At 46.2% G+C, this 21694-nt stretch overlaps 1 protein-coding gene across 23 annotated transcripts in view; it reads right to left on the bottom strand.

The window, feature by feature from the left end:
• The window catches only part of KIAA1217, a 797280-nt gene that overhangs the window by 130444 nt on the left and 645142 nt on the right, over positions 1-21694 (bottom strand). For 22 of the 23 annotated variants that reach the window (XM_084782818.1, XM_084782806.1, XM_084782795.1 and 19 more), the window contains one exon: positions 14036-14234. In XM_084782818.1, the coding sequence (XP_084638944.1) occupies positions 14036-14234 (199 nt within the window). Of the gene's footprint in view, positions 1-14035; positions 14235-17966; positions 18114-21694 lie in introns of those variants that run through there. The other variant, XM_084782796.1, reaches the window with a different exon arrangement.

Below are 21694 nucleotides of genomic sequence, written 5' to 3'. Positions count from 1 at the left end.
ACCTATACACATTTAAAAGACAAGACAACACACACACACACACACACACACCCTACAGTAAAAACGCATTGTTGGCACACACCTGTGATCTCAGGATATGGAGTTCAAGGTTCTCCTTAGTGACCAGTGAGTTCAAGGTCATCCCCGAGGTACACGATACCCTGTCTCAACAAAACACAACACTGGAATTTTGTCCCTACGGGAGAGATTCCATCTTCCACTTTCTTCTGACATCCAGGAATTTGACAGAGATGTGTCTCCCAAATACTCTTCTCCCACTGAGGTGCTTTTACCTGATCCAGCGGTTCATACTGATTCTCAGCAGCAGTCACTTGAGGCGCGGCTCTTTCATGTATCAAGTAAGATCCACAGAAACCTACAGATCCCATGTTACAGTTCTGGACAGGGCGATATAATATTATGCCACTGGATTTTTCTATTTTTACTGCAAAGATCTTTTCATTAAAAAGCCCTCCCAAGAAAATAATTGAGATACTGCTACCATATAAAGAGACATCAAGGACATTAACAAAGTATTGTTTTTTATCATAATGCTCTAAAAGGATTTTATCCTATTGAACTAGTACAGACCTTTTCGGAAATAACAAAATCTACTTAACTTACTTGATTAAAATAACGTAACTCACATTTCTCCTTTTGTCTGCTTTTTCATCCTGGCTAAAGTTACAGCAGTTATCCTTATTTTAATTTCCTGGCACACATATTACATTCAAGTGCTGTTTGTAGAAATACTTACTTAGATGGTTCTTACAATCTTATTGTTTTTGATTAAGTCAAATCAAATTTATTTTGGATATAGAGATATAAATAACATTTAAAAATTGCCTGGCTGGCTTCCGTGTAGTCTTTGAAACTTAGGAATTTCTGTTTTACGTGAATATTTTTCACATCAGAAAAAACCATGGCCAGGGGTCAGGGTTGGAATGGTGCTTTCTGGCTCTGACACAGAGAAAAAGAATATTCCACACTGACTTCTTGGAAGATAAATTTCACCCCTCTAAGAAGCTTCGGATATCTGTCCCCTTCATTTATTTCAATCTCATACCTCCATCTTCTGTTGGGGGTTGGTCTGATGTATTTTGATGCTAATTAATAGAAAGCCGCCACCACACCTGGGCACAGCAAATGAGATAGGTGTGGCTAAGGTTGGGGGGAGGGGGGAGAGAGAATCCTGGGAAGAGGGGAGACCTGAGGAGAAGACCACCATGGGTTAGGTGGGGGAGAAGCACATGGCCAGCGTGAATGATTTGGCCCAGATGAAGAGCATTAGCAAATATTTGGGATTATGCATAGGAGGCAGCTTGATAGAAATTATTAGAAGCAGATGGCATGGGATTGGGGTAGTGTATGGGATGTAGTTTAGAGGATTAATATCTGTCCGGCCCCAGGTTAACTAAGGCTATTTGAAAATATAACAAGTGTCTGTGTCACGATTGATTGCTAGTGGGTTATACTGATGTAATAATAGTAAGTATAGGCCAGATAACAAACATTATTAGCCATATTGGTAAATCAACAACAACAATCTTCAACACTGAAAAGTTTTCCGTGAACCTTGTTAAACAGTGACCGTAATCCAGGCTTACCAAAGCCCTGTGTGCAAAGGCAGAAATAACACAGAGCCCGTGAGCCTTCCCCAGGAGGCTTCTCAATGCTGGTGGCTAACATATCCCTCCTTTGTGACCCCCCCAACTTTCTAAAGGAGGGCTCAGATCAACTAAAGCTGTTTGCCCCAGTCAACGCCCTTCTCAGCATATCCTGCCTTCAAAGCTATTGTGGAACCTTGGTAAGAGACACAGTCTTCTTTCTTTACCATCACTGTGACAAAGACAAGTTAAGGACGCAGAACACCCAGGATGCAGAGAGTGAGGAGGAGGGAGGAGGCAGGGCTATGAGGCCTCAGCCCCACCCACTTCTTCCATCGGACTCCACCTCCTAAAGATTTCCCAAACTTCCCAATTAGCATCAACACATGTTCAAACACAAACGCGGGAGCGTATATGGGGAAATTTTACATTTAAACTATAAAAGGCATAGAACCAGGTCTCTGCTGACTGAATAATTACTTCAAAATCTGAAAAAGCAATCCTAGAGTTTCGACCCAAGAGCTTTACGGACATAAGATTTCTGATTACACCTAATGGTATTTTCTTTGAGTCAAGGCCTCACTGTATAGCTATTCCTGGCCTGGAACTCACTAGACGAGCCTGGCCTGGAATTTACAGAGATCCTTCTGCCTCAGTGTGCACCACCATGCCTGGCCTACTCGATTAGGAACAAACGCATGCACTGTGGCTGCATGGTCTTTTATAAGCACTTTCGTTCCTAGAGTGGATCAATTTGTAGAAACTTTCCCATGATTTGGTCATCTCATATGTGTAATTACTAATTCATAAGGCAAAGACAAGGAGACCCTGTATCCTTGTGGATGGTAGCTCTGAAACAGTCCTGTTGAAGGTTTATTGCCAGACCCAAATCTGCATTTTATTGAGAGATCGACTCAGTTTATAAAAATCTCAAGACATTTATTTTATCAAATGCAAGAAAACTAAGAGCCAAAGTTGTTCTTACAGATCCTGGATGGCAGTAAAACATCTGGCTCTCCCAGGATTTCACCCCACCCCCACCCCAATCCTCTTAGGGTCCCAAAGATGTCATCACTCTCAAGTCAGCAGGAAGCAATCCTTTAGAACACAATGCTCTCCTTCCTGCCTCAGCACCCCTTCCTAAGTGTGTCATTAAAAAAAAAAAGATTTTATTTATTTATTTATTATTCATACAGTGTTCTGCCCCCATGTGCACGTGCATGCCAGAAGAGGGCACCAGATCTCATTACAGATGGCTGTGAGCCACCATGTGGTTGCTGGGAATCGAACTCAGGACCTTTGGAAGAACAGACATTAAGTGCTCTTAATGTCTGAGCCATCTCTCCAGCCCCAAGTTTGTCATTTTTTAACAGCAACAACCAAAAAGGAATGTTAACCTTTCAGGAGCCTAGCAACCTCTGATGTCATCATCTGCTGTCACTGCTAAGCCACCACTAAGTGTGCAGCAAGTAAAAAAGACCTGCCCCTGGTTCTGTCGCTCTCTTTCTCTCTGTCATGGGCACCCTCCCCTCTCTCCGCCCCCTGTTTTCCCACAATAAGCCTCCTTTGTACCAGATCAGTGGCCTTTTAATCATTATTATAACAAACATTAAAAAAATTTATTTAAAATGTTATATGATATATTTGATCATATTTTCACTTCCCCCAACTCCTCCCAGTTTCATGTTTTCCTCTCCCTCTCTCTCCCCCCCCTCCCTCTCTCACCTTCTCTCTCCATCTGTCTGTCTCTCCAAAACAAAAACTAAAAATTCAAACAAACAAAAGAAAAAGTGCACAGAAAACCCGAGTCCATTTTGCGTTCCCAACTGCCCAGGCGTGGGGCCTGTCCTGGGGTGTGGCTGACACGCTCAGTGTCCTTCTATTTACTCCACTGGGGAAAACTGGTCTCCCTTTTCCCCGTAGGTACCAATCGCAGGTGGATTCCTGGTTGGGTTAGGGTTTGTGTCTACCCCTTTCTCTGTGCTGGGAATTTGTCTAAACTGCACCCACACAGGTCTGTATATGCTGCCACAGTCTCTGAGTTCATACAGGCAGCTTCCTTGGAGTCACCCACCATCTCTGGCTCTTACAATTTTTCTGCCTCCTTTTCTGCATAGATCCCTTGATCCATAAAGGGAAGGTTTTTATGAAGACATCCCATTTAGGGCTAAGAGCCACCATTTTTGTTTACATAAAGCAGGTTTTTTAATAGAGGAAATTTGCTCATGACTTTGTAACTTCTCTTTCCTTTTTTTCTTGGTGTTTAGTTCAATATATTTAATGTGTCTTGGGCTGTGTGTAGAGGTTTACATTATTATTATTTTATTTAGCATCAGTTCATTTTATGAAACTGTTAATATCCACGAAAAAGCCCCACGGACTGCTACTCAGTCCACTTGCAGTTCACTGGTGAGCCTCTAGATGGCATCAGTCTGTACCTAACAGTACTTTCACATTTCCTGTGACAAAGCTACCATAGCAACATAATATGTAAACAGAGAAAATCAGTCAGCATGCAAGTGCAAACAACTGAATCGGCTGATAGTTAAGGCCAATACAGACTTATTAAATGGCTTAGAGAAATACAGAATTGGATTTTCACTGTACAGACAGGCTACAGAAGAATCTGGCAAAGCAGGAGTTTCCTGGCAGCCCAGGCAGGAGTGACTCTACAGTTACCTTGGTTCTGTCAGGAACTGCCAATAGTGTCACAGTACCTGGCCACACCAGATCCTCAGTGCTACAAAAATGGATGCCCAAGACCTGGACCCCCAACCATGCCAGCCTGGTGATCATATTTGGGGACATTAAGGAAACCGAAAAACATGCTCAGCTACTGTGCCCCCCACCACTCAGATCCAAGGACACTTGGGGTGCTGGGATAGCCCATTTTCCAGCTTCAGCAACAAAGTGGGCATACGCTGAGAAGATAAGAGCGTGCGGCTCACTCCCTCACTGTAGCCACCCATCAAACCCACTCAGGCTGGGCCACTGAACCAGACACTGTAGGAAACACTCCAATACTTGTTCAAGGATATACCCAAACCTATCCATCCGTCACAAACACTCTTTTTAAAACTTCTGTTTTTCTAGCATTACATTTCTTTTTTACTTTTTTACTATTTGCAATTAACTGTATCCATACGTCTTTCTCCATGGGGGTGTGCAAACAAGGAAGCAGGTGCCCACCGATGCTGGGAATGAATCCGGTCTCCTGAAAAGGACAGTGTGTGCTCGTACCTGCCGAGCCATCTCTCCAGTCCAACAGGCGTTGCATTGCAATCACTTGGGACGCAAACATCAAAAATGCTTTCTATATTAGGCTGCTGGGTAACGGCTTCGTGGCCGAATGACTTGTCACACAGGTAGGATCTGAATTCAAACCCCCAAGACCCATGTAAAGGCAGCGGGCAGTAGGAGGCATCTGTAATTCCACTGTTTCCATGGGGAGATGGGAGGCAGGGGAGAATCCCCCGGAGTTTGAAGGCTAGCTGGTGTGGTATACACAGCCGTGAACAACGAAGAATGCACCCTGCCTCCAGCCGAGCAGAAGGTGAGTACTGACACCGGATATTGTCTTACGGACTCATATGCATGCATGCAGACAGACAGACGGATGCACTGGTGTGCACACGCAAGCACCCAGTGGTTCTTTTCAGCCCCTACCCACACCGGTGGCTCCCCCTTTTGGAGGTTGGGTGTTTTCTCAACCCTCTGGTCCTACACAGTCTTGCAGATGCACAGGGAAGCAAGCTCTGACACCATGGGCCCTCTTTTCCTTAAATTCCCACATGGGGGTGGTCACCATCGAAGCCAATGCTCTGAAGTACAAGAAAAGCCACAAACTCAGCAGCGATGACTCCACCCCTCCCACCCCACCCCTACTTGAGGAATTTGGTCCTTCATCTGGCCTAAACCCTTCTACACCATTTAAAATTGTTTTTGTTTTTTTAGTCTATATACATATATGGCAGGACGTCTGCTGGGCTGGTTGGCCAGGGCTGCTCTCTAAAGCTGTCCCTCTGGAGTATGGTCAACTGTCCAACATCTGGCTGCGCCCGAAGGAGGTTGCTGCTGCTGCCCTTGTTTTCATGAGCGCCTTTTGCAAATTCCTGAGGGCACACGGGAGGGATGGGAACATCTTGTGGCCGCCCTTCCCGAAGGCCAGCTAAGGAGCAGCCAGACACCAGCCTACTTAAGGCTGGATTGCAAACAGGCACCACAATTAAAAGGCTACCACCACTCCATCATTAGACTGCAGACCTAGTATCAGTGGGGTGAGTTTTCATGGAAATTATTTTTAAAAACCAAACTCTACTGGACAGTGGTGCCCACATGTGGGATGATTGGCTTTTTCTTAATCCTTTCTATTTTCACTTAAAAAAAAAAAAGAGGGTGAAAAAGAAATGGTATCAGTCTTGTTGAGAACTTCAGTTGGCTGGAGCAAGGCGGGAACACACCATGTGACGGAAGTGGAGACTGGTAGGCCGAGGTCATCAGAACCTGGCTGTGAGATACATCAGAGCTACTGAGGGCATTCACTGCCATTCTGCCAGCCCTCAGCATCAGGGAGGGCCTTGCTTGGCCATCATCTGCCTGGGACTGGCTCCCTCGAATGAGAAGTTCAGATCTTTCATCCCAGGAGTTATGCTTCAGTATCCACAGGGGATAGAGCCAGGATCTTGCAAGATACCACAGTCTGGAGATGCTCAAGTATATATATAATCTGATGGTATCTGCATGTAATGCACACCCCCCCACACACACACACACACTTCCCCCTCACTCCCCCCCCCCCCCGACAACACCCCAACTTCCAAACATCTCTAGATTGGTATGAATATCTAGCATAACCTAAAATCTACACAAAGCATTATTATATTGTTTATGGGATGGTAACAAGGAAAAGAAAGCCTGTGGCACAGTTAGCACATATATGATTTTTTTTTTTAAAGACTTTTATTTTAGGGCTGGGATCAAACCTAGGCTCTTGAACATGTTAGAAAAGTACTGCCCTCCTGAGGCTACATCCACAGCCCTGTAAGGATTCTGCTCTGTAGCTGGTTATACCAAAACGATTCAGAACTAGCAAATACAGAGAACCACTTATACTTATGGCCATGTGAGCATACATAGTTAGTATATATACATGCATTTATGTATGCCTTACTGCTTTCAATTCCTCTCCAAATACATGTGCTCGGAGGCCCTTGCAGAATGAACCATGCTTAGCTCCAACATCTCTCCCACTCTAGAAATACACAGAAGCAATAGAAACAAAAGATTATTCATGTAGAATAATTATAAACCTGGCAGGTTTATCTCCAGGCAAATGTATAAAGGCTTCCTCTTTTTGAGGGAGGGAGGGAATTTGGGGTCTTTCCAGTTCAGACTCCGCCATCAGGGTGCCAAGCCTCCACACAGCACAGCCTAAGAAGGGCTAAAATAACAAACAGAGCTACAGCCAGAACAGGTTTCCGCACTCAGCCCGTTGAGGTTTGAATAGAAGTGTTGCCCATTCCCACCCACCATGGGCTCCTGTATTTGAACACTGCATCCCCAGTATATGGTCTGCAGAGATTTGGTGGAGGAGACTAACTATTAGGACTAGGACATGGAGTGCGCCACTGGGCATGGGCTCTAGGACATGGTGTGCGCCACTGGGGATGGGCTCTCGCTGCACTTCCAGCTTACACTCTGCTTCCTGTGTGCAGTTAAGATGTGATCTCTCAGCTTTCTGCTCTGGCCACCTGTTGCCATGCCTCTCCACCATTTGGATTCTCCCTCTAGAACCATAAACTCTTCCTTACGTTAGTCGCTTTTGGTGATGGTATTTTGTCACAGCAACAGGAGAAGGTAACCAGGACATGGTCCCAATCTAGACTCTGTGGCCAAGGGCAGTTGGCAGTGGTATCTACATACCTGGGTGACATCTGGGGAAGCAGTGGTTTAAAATCACTGAGGGGAGGCCTCTAGTACACAGGTCAAAGTCTCTACAAACACCTCAGCAATCACAATAAGCAATATCTAATGTTTGAAACTCAGAGTTAACTCAAAAGCTCATGGTGGGAGCTGAAGAGATGGTTAGGCAGTTAAGAGAGCATCCTGCTCTTACACAGGACCTGGATTTAGCTCACAGTAACCACGTTGTATGACTCACAATGGCCAACAGCTCTATTCTCAGGGATCTGACATCCTCTTCTGGCTTCTACAGTCCACGTGTGTGTGCATGTGTGTGTGTGTGTGTGTGTGTGTGTGTGTGTGTGTGTGTACAGACATATAAATAAATCTTGTAAGGATCCCCTAAAGGATCCCCTTAAAAGGATCTACAAAGACGACGAATTAAAAATAAAACAAAATCAACAAAAACCTCCCTATATGATCCACAATCCTGCGATCTGGAATTTACTCAAAGAAACCTATACAAGGCATGTTTTTAGCAGCTTTATTCATAACTGTCCAAATTTGAAATCAACCAAGATGACTTTCAGAGGCGAGCAGAGAAACTGACAGATCTAGGTGATGGAATGTTATTCTGCAGTAAAAGGAACTACCAGCCCTAAAAAAAGACATGGAAGAAACTTAGATGTGTATCACTAAGCTGTCAATCTGAAAGGGCCAAGCTGACTCATTCTAACTGTAGAACATTCTAGAAAAGACACAACTGTTAGAACAGTCAAAGGAAAGAAGGCTCACTTGTGCTCTGAGGTTGGTAGGGAACGAAGGATAAATGGGCAGAATGCAGGAGATCGTTGGGGCAGAGAAAACACTTTATATTTTACTACAGTGGTGACTCCTCATCAATGCATGTCTAACCCCACAGCATGCAGAACACCAAGAGTGAGTGCTAGGACCAGCTAGGGCCTATAGGTGACAACGACATAGCAGGGTTTGTCTATCAGTTGTGCCACCATTTCTGGCCTAAAGTTTTTGATTAAGGGGAAGGAGGTGGTCTATGATGAACAAATGATTAAAATTATAAAATAAACATCAAGGTGCATAGATAAGCTGACATATATATAGCAGTGGTTCTCAGCCCTCCTAACGTGGTGACCATTTAATGCCGTTCCTCATGCGGTTCCCCCAACCACAAAGTTAATTCTGTTGTAGAAGAATGTTAATTTAGAACATGGCTGTTCCGGCAAGCAATCACATCCAAAGACCGTCTAGGTCTGTGTGTGCCAGCTGGCAAGAGATCATATCCAAAGACGTTCTAGGTCTGTATGATCTGGCTGGAATACAAACATGCCTCTAATCCATCAGACAGAAGCAAACAGATCTGAGTTCAAGGCCAGCCTGGTATAGATCAAGTGTCAGGTAAAGAAAAGCTTAGATCCAGGCGTGGTGACACATGCTTTTAATCCCAAGCAAAGGTAAAGTTAGTTTGTAGACCCATGTTTGGAAGTGATGTCTAACTGAGTGGCAGAAAAGGTGACGAATCAGAGAAGCTTTGACAGGATAGGATATGCTCAACTCTCAGGAGAAGAGAGAGGAAAGGGAAGCTACTTAAGAGGCAGTTTTACAGAGAGGGGAGGCAGTTTTGCTGGGACAGTAAAAGAAAGATGCGTTGCAGAGAGAGAATTCAGGTGAGGATGGAATGAGCCAGAAAATGAGAAGAAGCCAGAATATTAAAGCAGATTGCTGAGTTAGTTTGAGGCCAAGCAGAGCAATTCCAGGCCAAGAAAGAAGTCAGTTTAAATAAATCAGCTGGGAGAGAAAGTTGAGCCAGAACAGCTGAGTTGAACCAGCCAGCCCAGAGCTCAGAAAGAACAAGTAAAAGTGAGCTTATTAAGCAGTAAATCTCAGGGGCTGAAAACATTCTAGGCCTAGATTAGACTACACAGAGGCTAGAAGCTTCCAGGACTAGGCCTAGGTTAGCAGAACGAGGCAGTAAGCCTCCCAGACAACAATTGAGCCAGGAGAATAAAAGTTAGTTTCACATTTTGTTGCTACTTCATAACTGTGATTGCGCTGCTGAGTGGTGTTTTAGTTCCTAAGACAATCAAAAATACGTGTTATCTGATGGTCTTGACCCACTGGTAGAGAACTGCTGATCTAGGGTATATAAAAAGTCTCAGTTCAGAAGGAAATGACAATACAGAGACACCCAAAGACGCCCAGGGCTTCCAAACAGGGTGGAAGGGGTTAACAAGGTCATGCCTCTGAGGCTTGGTTGGGGCCACAGTTGCACTTCCAGCCTTCTGTGGCACTGGGGGTGACTGCTGCTTACCAGAACTCTGGGGACCATTTTTCTGCGTGTCTGTCTTTGTGTTAAATGAGACCAGACACAAGGGGATTTCCTTAAACAAAGCAAGCTTGAGTGAGGACCTTGGAAAGAAGATTATGTTTGCAGGCTCCTGGTGACTCACAGTTTCCCTTTCATCTCACAGGCTCATCAACCCCAGCCAATTACACCCTGGGCACCAGGTGCATCCCAGAGGAAATTCCCGAGTTGGCCACAAGGAGACAGTCAAGGGCAACATTACCGTTGCTGGCCCAACGCCCTCAATTCCTGAGGCCTTTGACAAAGTTCTTAGGTCTCTCACCTCCTGTCCCTTCCTCCCTGCGTGTCCCTTTATTTCTCTCTGAAAGTTGTAAAATTCACAAGTTAAATGCCAAACTGAACCTCTTGCATGCATCTTTCACACCGTAAGACTGACTTTAGATTCAGGCTGAGCGTTTCAGAGAAGCACAGGTAACCAGAAATGTCCCCTAGGACATTGCTTGGGCAAGGCTGTGACAGCTCTCCTCTCTCTACAGGAGGCTGGGTTTCCATGGCGGGCAGGTATCCACCTGCAAGGCCAGCAGCTGTGGCAGCCAGAGGAAATTCCTCCCTGGGAGACAAAGGGTCCATTATCCAGCAGATCGGGTTCCCAGGGCTGGGGGAAGGCACACAGGAGCTTCTTATCTTTACTTTATTTGGCAAAGCAGGGGCAATCTTCACAGAGACCTGACCCCACACACAGCCCATTTCCTGCAAAGCACAAAGGGGAAGAAACTCCATTCCCTGCCTGGCTCTTGCCTCAAGCATGGCTGCGGCTAAGAAAGCACAGGCCCTTCAGTCCAGGTGGGAGCTGCGGCTTGTGGCAATAGGAAGGCCCTGTCTGTCATCTTCACAGGGTCCTGAGTGATGGGATCCAGGGCTCTGACTTCCTGATTCTGTGATTTAATTGTGCACGCACGTGCACGCACACACACACGCACACACGCACACATACAAACACATACATATATACACACACGACACACAAACACACACACCATATACACACACACATACATACCATATACACATATACCCCATACACACACAGATCATACATGCACCATACACACACACCACATAAACACAAACACACACGCATATACACACACAACAATACACACACACCACACACACATAGATCACACATGCACCATACACACACACACCACACACACACAGATAACACATTCACCATACACACACGCACCACACACACACACAGATCACACATGCACCATACACACACTCATCACACACACACAGATCACACATGCACCATACACACACGCCTTAATCCCAGCACTCAGGAGGCAGAAGCAGCCTTATCTACGGAGCCAGTTAATCTAAGACAACCATGGAAACACACACACACACACAAAAAACTCAGTTTCAAAAAATAAAACAAAACAAAAACCCAAAAGTTTTTCAGACGCAAAATCTTCCTGCCGTTAGCCTCACAAGTACTGGCTTTCTGGTGTGCCTGGTCACACTCAGCTTCAAGTTTAATGTTAAAAACAGTACTGAGTGCTTCGTCTTGCTCGCTGCAGCAGATACACTGACTGGACCAGTGTAGATGTCAGCAGGGCCTCTCACCAGCGCGGGGTGCAGAGCAACAAACAGTCCGTATTTCACAATAATGATTATGTTTTATGAATAACAGGAAGAGAGGTGCTCATAGACAACACACTAAAAATGGCATTAAGGAGACAATAGAAATATTAATCACCCTGATGCAATCAGGACCCATTGTGTGCTTGTGACAAAACATCACGACGCACCCCCAAAATACACAGAACTCTTAGATCTTACAATTTAATTAGGGATGGAATGGTGACACGGTAGGTGCCCTTACTTGATCGCAACACACCACTTACATTAGCACGCTTCATACTGAATTTTGTGTATGTGTACAACTAAAACAAACAATGAAGGGCTTGAGAGATGGCTCAGCACAAGTAGAAAAGGTACCTGCCAGGCAAGCACGGTGGCCTGAGTTCAAGTCTTGGAACCCACATACAATCCCATGAGATGGCAGGTGTCTACAGTCCAGCACTTTTCTGGTGACTTGAGAGCTTGCCCAGAGTAGTAGGGCCAGCTAGCCTGGTGTTCAGCCCAGAAGAAATAAGAGGCCCGCCTCTAAAACAAGGTAGAAGGAGAATGGAACCAGGAAAGTTATCCTCTGACCTCCTCCTGCATGCCATGACACGTAGGTACCACTGCATGTGTGTGCACACACAGACACCACACACATATATCACATACACACACATCCTTCACACACACACATACATACACACACACCCCAATAGCAATGATTGGGTAAAATTCTATTACTAGTGTTGATAACATAAGCAATAATGTGTCTTTTACGCTGTTAGGGTAATCTCTGAAACACACAAATAACACAAGTATTGCTTTGTCTGGGCTGGGGTTTGTTTGTACAGCCAGATGGCATCTGAACTCACTCTCTGCTCTCTGCAACAAGGACACAAAATCAAGGTACCAACTTAACACCTATCTTCTTAATCTTCCAGCAACAGCTTGCTAGGTTTCACGTGGCAGAATTCAGGTCTCTTTCTGCACTGACTATTTTCTGTCTCCTCTTACCTAACTCTACTTGTCTGCAAAAGTATTAAGTGAAACCCTTAAAATGGCAGGGGAGACACACAGCAGCGCAGTGGGCGCAGAGGTCTATATCCTATAACCTGAACATTTTGTTAAGGGGGTGAAGAAGGGACAAAAAAGAAGATAAAAACTGAACTTCTAATTGGGGGTAGGGGGGTACCTGTGGTAGAGGCAAAGAGAGATCTTTTGCCTCCTGGTTACAAGGAGAGCCATACCAGACACCTGACACCCACCCCAAGGCAAGCCAATCCTTTATGTCCTCACAGCAAGAGGAGAGGGCAGCCTGTGTTTCCTGCCTTCACCGCTCCTCACACTGCCTGATCAGTCCAGAGAGGCTGAGAAGAGCCACCTCTCAGGGTTCACGCCCCAACCATTGTGCCTTCTGGGACTGGGATGCTGTCTGAGAGGTGAGAATAGGGTGAACCCCCCTTTAGTTCACCCTTTCATAGTCCTTTGTCCAGGAGCACTGGCAAGTCCTACCAACGTGATGGCTGAAGTTGATAATCCTAGAAAATTCAGAATGTGTCCAGCCCCAGAAACAGCCTGGTCTACGGCTGATTCCTCAGCAGATGAGTAACACTTGTATCCAAGTCAGGGATACTATCACTGTGATGAACCACCATGAACCACAGCTTACAGGGGGGGGGGTGTGCTGGGGGGCTGAGGGTTTATTTGGCTTACACTTCTATATTATTGTTCATCACTGAAGGAAGTCAGGACAGGAACTCAAGCAGGACAGGAACGTCGAGGCAGGAGCCATGGAGGGCTGCTGCTTACTGGCTTGCTCCCCATGGCTTGCTCAGCCTGCTTTCTTTTAGAACCTAGGACCACCAGCCTAGGGATGGCACCACCCACAGTGGGCTGGACCCTCCATCAATCACTAAGAAAATGCCCTACAGGCTTGCCTACAGCCTGATTTTATGGAGGGACTTTTTCAATTAAAACCCCCTCCTCTCCAGTGACTCTAGCTTGGGTCAAGTCGACATAAAACTAGCCAGTACTACTTGATACTCATGTTGGTTTTTATCTTAAATGTTCTCACAAAGGCCTATAGGTAAAGGGCTTGTTTACCAGCCTGAAGCATCCCTAGGGCGTAATGGTACCCTGGGGCAGTGGGGGCCAAGTGGAAGGAAGATCCCTGGAGACCCTTGGCCCTTCCTTTCCCTATCTGTATCCCAACAACAGACATGGAGAATGCAGGCATCCTTCTTGCCATCAGGTGAGCTGTCTTGCTCCTTCCCACAGGCCCCAAAGCAAAGCAACAGAGCCCACCAGTTGTGGACCAAAGCCTTTAAAACAGCAAATCAAAATAAACCCTTCCTCCTTACGCACCAATCACCTCAGGTGCCTGTCAGTGATGGAAAGTTAACACATATTAGGCCAGCAGAGGGAGTCTTCCAGGGTCAGCATTTGGACAGAGGAAGACTGTCAAACACCAAGACTGATGATATTTGAGTCCAAGGGCAAATGCTCAGAAGCACAAAAGCATGCATATACAGTAAGAAAGGGGCACGTGCAACTGCCCGTTGGCGCTCACCCAGGGATCTTTCCTTTGTTTGGTTGGTCGACCTCACCACGGGAAGGCTCGCTCTTGTCCGACTTCCTCTAGCAAAAGGGCTTGGCACATCCCCCTCAGACATGGCTTCCAAAGAGTCACCCGATGTCTCTGATAAATGCTCAACTGGATCCCCCAAATTGGGAGGTTGAGGACTGTGGGACAGCTTCGGGCTTTTTGTCTGCAAAAGAGATTTAAAAGAAAGCACTATTACTTAAGGAAAGCATTAATTATTGTTGTCATTTGTTAATTTATTACTGCCATGATATTTCCAATGCCAGCTGTGGCCAGGAAGAAAGCCACCAGAAGAACTGCTTTGGGAATCAGTGGAAATTCCTGGGGGAAAAAAGTCCCCATTATGAATTGGGGTCACTGGACATCTACCCTATAAATGCCATAGGATGGGGACAAGCCTGCTCTATAGAAAAGAACAAGGGAGAATAGTTACCTTGCCAGACAGATTCTCACAGTTAAAGCATAACAGGTAGGACTGTACACATTTATAGGTGCCCAGTGTGGGCATTAGGCTCACACCAGGGTAAACTGGACACAACTAGTTCTTCACAGTCTTCTATATAGAACTGAGGCCAGGGGCTGGAGAGCTGGCTCAAGGCTTAACATCCACTGGCTGCTCTTCCAAAGGACCCAGGTTCAATTCCCAGGACCCACACAGCAGCACGCAAGCACCTGCAACTCCAGTGGCAGTGGATGCCCTCTTCTGTTCTCTATAGGTATCAGGCATATAAAAATGTGCATGCACACACATACATGCAGGTGCACACTCATACACATAAGTTCAATTAATCTTTCCCAAGCATGGTGGCTTAGTATTAGCACTCAGAAGTCAGAGGCAGGTAGATCTCTGAGTTCAAGACCAGCCTGGTCTACAGAATACATTCGAGGACAGCCAGGGCAAATCAGAGAAACTGGGCAAACATAACAAGCAAACAAGCAAATCAAAAACAATGAACAAAACAAACAAAGTGTGTTTATAATTCATTAAGCTACATAGCGAACGAGATGGTAACATCAGTCTTGCCAGATTGCTTCTGTTCTGACGTGGGGGACACTTAGTTGTCTAGTTTTCTTATCTCCCTCCCTAATCCGCAGACAGGTGTTCACCTGACCCTCACACTGCCTAATTTAATTTCCCTCTGAATTACCTGTTTAGACTGCTATGCTAGGGAGTAAGTGTGTCAAATGCCCATTATCAATTAATCTATAATACTCCCGGGACATAAATGATGAGGGTGCGTACTGTCCAGAAATCAAAAGGATTGATTGGCACTGGGAGATGTCAAACAGCTCTGGAGTTAATTGGAGAAGTGTATGGAGAACAATAAATAACCTAGGAGAATTATGATAAAAGTATAGCCAGGTGGTGGCACAGACCTTTAATCCCAGCACTTGAGAGGCAGAGGCAGGGGGGCCTCTGTGAATTTGAGGCCAGGCCGCTCTATGAAGGGAGATTCCGGACATCCAGGGCTATACAGAAAAACAACTCCCCCACCCCCAAAAGTATAAATATGAATTGTGTGGTGTATTAATTCACCTTTCAACAAGTACCACTGGTCTGCAGCCATGCTCTAGGCACCAACCGGCTTGGGACTAAGACCAGAACAATGCAACGAACTCACATGACTTTTCCCCTCACGGTGCTTATAACCCATAAGGAGACACACATTAGAGAGAAGGAAGGGGGCTAGGTATGGCGGTGTGCGCCTTTTATCCCAGCACTTGGGAGGCGGAGGCAGGTGAATCTCAGAATTTAAGGCAAGCCTGGTCTACAGAACAAGTTCCTGGACAATCAGGGGTACACAGAGAGGTCCTCTCTTGAATAAACTGAGATGGGGGTGGGGGTGGGGTGGAATAGGAGGAAGAGTGCCATCCAAGATTAGTGGCAGAAGTTGGAGGCACGTGGATCTAGAGTCAGAGATGTGTAAATTCTGATACCCAGGAAGAAAAAAGATGGAAGAGAGGGTCCAAGCCAGAAGATAAGGGATTCAAGACAGAAAAGCCTTCTGGTTCTATGGACCAGCATGTGCAAAGTCCACAGGACAGAAAGAAGTTGTGGGGTTGGACACCTATGGGAAAGAAGGAGGAAGCAGAAGGAATCACAGGGAGAGAACTCTCACCTGACTGAAAGGGGGGCAGGATAACGATGCTTTTCTACATCACTGTGCCTGTTGGAGAGAGGATGGCGATGACAATACAGGCTGCAGGGGGAGGAGAGGAGCTAAGGGACGTGGGTGGCTATAAAAAAAAAAATGGATACATAGTCTCAAACTTCCCATCTCCTCTGGGCCAATGCCGAGCTGCACCGGACGCACCTTCTGGGAGGCTAACTGATCAGAACGGACAGGCAGGTGCCTTTGCTGTAAGATGCTTAAGGGGCTGGTGGGGTGGTGAGTGGGGTACAGACTGTCCCCCAGGAGCCAGGCTTGTTGGCTTGTTCCATTCCTTGATTTCCTTTGTGCTGCATGAGAACGCCAGTCCATCAGACACTTGACTCAAAAGCACTGAGGATTGGGAGTGAGAGCTGTGCGGTCATCAGGACCTCTGCTGTCTAGTGATCTGCAATTGTTTTATACTCTTCTGGGGAATATCTGGATTTTTTTTTTAAAGTCAAGAGACACTAAAAATTATGTTGCCTTTCCTGCCTTAATGATTTAGCTACTGATCCTTGAGTGATGCCATAATAGTATGTGATACCACCAGGGGACTCTTATAAAGATGTCACTGTCTCCTATTGTACTACCAGGACAGCCTCGCTGCACCTCACAAGACCCTCCCACAGAGAGAAATACAAAGTCAGTGCTGTCCAGTCCCCCACCCCCACCCCGTGAATAGTCAAATGAAACTCAGCCATTATGAGCCAATGAGATTATGGACCAAGATTCTAGCCAGAAACAATGTCATTAACAGGCACATCGCCCCTTAGGGTTTGTTTTCATATGCAAGTTTCCAAGGCAGATTATTTCCCAATTTACTTTTTATGAAGTTGGCGCCTGTTATGGTGAAGTGATACTCCACATGACTGTTTTTCTTTCAGTTTGGGACCAAACCAAGCATATTATCCGACCAGGGAAATAGCACGAAACCTCACTCGCCTACCTCACCAAGACTTGCAGAAACGGCTATGGCCACTAATGACAGAGCCACTAAGCAGAATCTCCAGCTCCATGGGTTCTAACCAGAGAGGCGAGGCGGTGAAGCGAAGAGATTCACATAACCCAGCAAAAGAGCAACACCCCTTTACGTGACACAGCTGCATTTGTCACCTCTGTTGTAGCCCTCCCAGCAGCCTGCGGCTGGCACATCGCATGTGTGAGTGACTATTTTCACTGCAAAAGGCAATAGTCCTTGAAGAAAATGAAACATCAAATCTCTTATTTCCTTTTCAGGGTCATCACAGTAGTAAGTAAATATAAAAACAGAGAGGAAAAGGTTGATATTTTTTTAACTTCCTTATATAAAATATTTAGCTCTGAATGTAGACTTCTCTTGATTTTTATGCCATTCAGTTTCTTATTGCAAACTATTCCTACAAACTAGCAATCTCCTCAAATGCTGCGCCCTCCCCTCAGACACCAGCTCACTGCTGAGGCATCTGCAGCTCACAAGGAAGACAATGGAAACCGTTGGCACTGGTATTAGATGCCCCATGATCTGATATATTGAAAACAATTTGGGAAATGAAGAGATGGCTCAGTGGTTAAGAGCAATGACTAGTGGTCCAGAAGACTGGGGTTCAATTCCCAGCACCCTCATGGCAGATCACAACTGTGTGTAACAACAGCATCTGACACCCTCACACAGACATACATACAGGCAAAACACCAATGCACACAAAGTAAAAAAAAAAAAAAAGTAAATAATTATGTAAAGACAAACAACAAACAATGCTACTTACCCTGCACCCAGTACATGAGGTACATCTTAGGGGTTGGGGGTAGGGTTTGCCTAGGATGCCTAAAGCTACAGGTTCAGTCCCCAGCACTGCATGAACTGGGCCTGGTGACATCACTCAGGACTTGGGAGGTATGGTAGGAGGCTCGGTCACCTTCAGCTAGCAAACTGAAGAGCGAGGGCAGCCCAGGCCTGTCTCTAACAGAAACAACAAAAGGGAATCGTGTCTCGGTAGCATGTAAACAGGAAGAGCCACGTAGGCATGCCGCGGTGAGGGCAGGGGAGAAGAATCACAGGACTGAGAGACGGGGCCCCTGAGGACAGATCAGTGGCTGGATGCTTGCCAAGCACACCCAAGCCTCTGGGAATTATCCTCCACACTGCAATATTTAAAAATTAAAATTACAAGTGGGTGGGGAGAGTAGAGCTTGAGTGTTGGGAGAAACTGGGCTGCTGTGATCGCTTGTCCCTAATTGGACCCATCAGGAGCTCCCTAATCAAATTATTTTCCTCAGAAACTGCCCTGGGTTAGAGAATTTACTGTATCTTTATGAAACAGACCAGGAAAGTGACGCAGAAAGAGCACAGAGAGAAGGGACAACACACACCTGTGGTGGATCACGGAGGAGAGGCACCGGCCCATTGCCCCACCAAGCAGTTCTGGAGCCTTCTGCTGCCAATCACAGGTGGGGGCGGGGCTTACAACTAGCTCTGCCCTTAATTCTGGTTTTGTTTTGAGACAAAACCGGAAGCCATCATCTGATCCCGGGGAGGTAGGGGCGGGAGGATCCAGTGGCTTGCTGGTCAATTAGCTGGCAAGCTTCAGCTTCAGTGAGAGACGTTTATCAACAAAAAACAAGGTCGATAACAACTGAGGAACACGCTTGATGTTGACCTCTGGCCTCTACATGTACACCAACACATGTGCCCTCACAAACATGTATGTGTAAACACACACCGAGGGGTATTTTAATGTCCCCTAAGAGGGAGGCATACTGCCTACAGGATCTCAAGTTTTGGCCTCATTTTGTCTAAGGTGAAGACTTTTCTGGGCCTTGTGTAATCCATTGTGCTCTGAGAGCTAGCCCAGGCTGTAGAAGAAGCAGAGGATGATGGGAACACTTTCTGGGCCACTTGAGCCACCATCAAGAGTCCCCAACACCCAACACTGGACTTCCCTTGCTGTTCTATGGTGACCCAGGACACTGATCTCCCTGTACTTCTACAATAACTTTTTAGAATCTGCAAGTGTCTCAATTCTGCAAACACAATCCAGAACAGGGTGGTCTGTGTCGTCAAGTCACCCAGTCCACTTACCCTTTCTAAAGCGCTGCCCACCTCCCTCTTTTAGTTTTTTCAAGATAAGGTTTCTCTCTGTAGCCTTGGCAGCCCTGGACTCGATTTGTACACCAAGCTGGCGGTGAACTCACAGAGATCCGCCTGCCTCTGCCACCCCAGTGCTGGCATTAAGGTATGCGCCACCATGCCTGGCCTAAAGTTTTCTCTTTCTTGAAGAGGACTTTGTCTCACTGAGCAGTGATGGTGTGAGGGGATCCATATGGCTCTCTCCTGTGTCTTCATCTCCAACTCTCTCCATCTAAATAAACTTCCAGGCATCTTCTCTTCCTGATGACAGGGGAGGGAGGAGGGGAGGGACCTAACATCTGGGGTTCCTGTTGCTCTGGACTGGATGGCTCATACATGGTAATCTCCTTTTAACCATCATGGCAGCTTCCTAACAGAGCCTGCTACTGTGGAAACAGTGCCTCAGCCATGTACACTGACTGAACTGCTAGCAAGTATGTACCAAACCCAGTACGTAGGTTACAGACCCTCGTCCCATTGTTGAGTTACTTAACGGGCACTCACACCTGCTGACTCTAGGTCACCTTCTGCCAGCAACTGGTCAACATATAACCTTCTTTGGGTCACAGTTGGCTTATGTGTTCTTATCTAAAATTCCTTTTTGGCCAGAGGGGAAGGTCCTAACTCTAAGGTACATACATTGCACAAAGAAAGGGTAGGGTCACCCAGGGGAAAGAAAAGCCGAGGCATCCTGTACACTACCAACTCTACAGTAGGTGCTCTGTACAAGCATGTTGCTAGGCCATGCTAAGAGCTCTTTTCCTGCACCAACTAAGGAGAACATTGTGCCTGCCTTTCATCACCATGGACGCACACTCCTCGAAACATCCACCACCAGCTGCATTAGGGTATCAGATTTGTACTTATTTTCTCTGGTGTTGGCGGGGGTGGGGGTGGAAGACGTTGTTACATTTGAACACTATAGCCAAAGACGAAAGAAAATCAAAGATATAATCATCAATGACTGTTTTTTTTTTCATTCTCATTTTCAGACCCCCTTTTAAACTCTAAACTGAAATGCCGAGGTCCAGAAAAACAAACAAACCTGAAACGGAGCTTTATATAATAATACGCTAGCTGTCAGGAACAGTGGGCTGCCCGGCTGGCCAAAGTATTCAGATCGCAGTCTGTTTTGAAAAGAAAAACCAACATTGCCTCAATGAACTTTTCCTTCGTCCTAATAAATGCCCCATTTGCCACAGACGGCTCAGAAACATGACGCACATGTACGCAGAACGGCTCATGCCTGGTCCTTGTTAACTGCCGCCTTCCCCACATCATGGGCACCTTGTGCTTGAGAAATTTTCAACTCGCCCCCCCCCCCCCAGTCAAAATTCTTACTTGAGCTGAAGAGAGCCATCTACCTGCTGGGAACAAAGTAAGTGTCACTGTGTAATGGATCAAACACGGACTAGTCAGTTTTCCTCTCCCGTCTTTGCCCCAGCAACACTTCATCTTTGAAGAAAACCCCATTACTAGGGATGGTCTGAGTAAGGCTCCTCATTACATTACAGAGTCCTTTCCACGGTCCAGGGTGTGGTCAGATGCCTCCCATTCGCATCCTTTCCTTCTCATTAAACGCCTTCGAGTTTGTGACTAGAGATGGGCGGGACGACAAGGAGCTCTGTAAAGCACACTAGACGTCCCCCGGGCCCCTGTCCCTTTGAGCTGAGTTCCAGGACCCACAGCCAGGTGCCCTCTGAGAGCAGCCTGCCCATGGCTTCTTGCTGTTTCCTACAGTTTCTGTGACTCTTAGAAAAGAAAAAAAAAATCAAAACCTGGACCACTTGGGTTCCTCAGTTCCACCCTTGTGTCGACGATCAAGGGAGGGAACACGCTGACCATGTCTGCGGCTGGGAGAACTGCAATACAAGTGGAAGAAAGAGGTGGGGTTCTAGATAGATAGCTATGTAGAAAGTTATAACTGTCAGAGGGTCTCAGCTCTAACATCCCGGAGACATGGTGGTGGAGGCTAATAAACCAGCTTTTGTGTCTTCAGAGAAGATGAGGACAGGCACTCAAGAGCCCTGCTGTCACTCAAGAACAAGGCCCAAACCCACTCAAGATGGTGTGCTGGTGTCTCTCCAGGTGTCTCATGTTGGGAGTCAGGACTCACGGCAATGCAGAACTTCCAAGATGGAGATTTAAGTTCAAGCCCTCGTTTCAATGCCAACTTCCAACTTCACGGACGTTCCTCAATTATTTTACTTCGAGCCCTGAAAAATCAGTATTTCCGCTCTCTTGTTTGGACAAAGGTTAACAGTTTTTCTCTAGGATTTATCTTGGTAAATTTTTCCTTGATCAACTCTGCCCCGGGCCTTGTTTCTTCAGGGCTAGTATATCATATTTTACTCCATCTTCCACCAA

Source organism: Acomys minous, assembly GCF_964271855.1.
Source record: "Acomys minous genome assembly, chromosome: 5".
NCBI lineage: Eukaryota > Metazoa > Chordata > Mammalia > Rodentia > Muridae > Acomys > Acomys minous.
The sequence above is the reverse complement of the archived record's forward strand: the minus strand, read 5'-3'. Positions and strand labels throughout refer to the sequence as shown.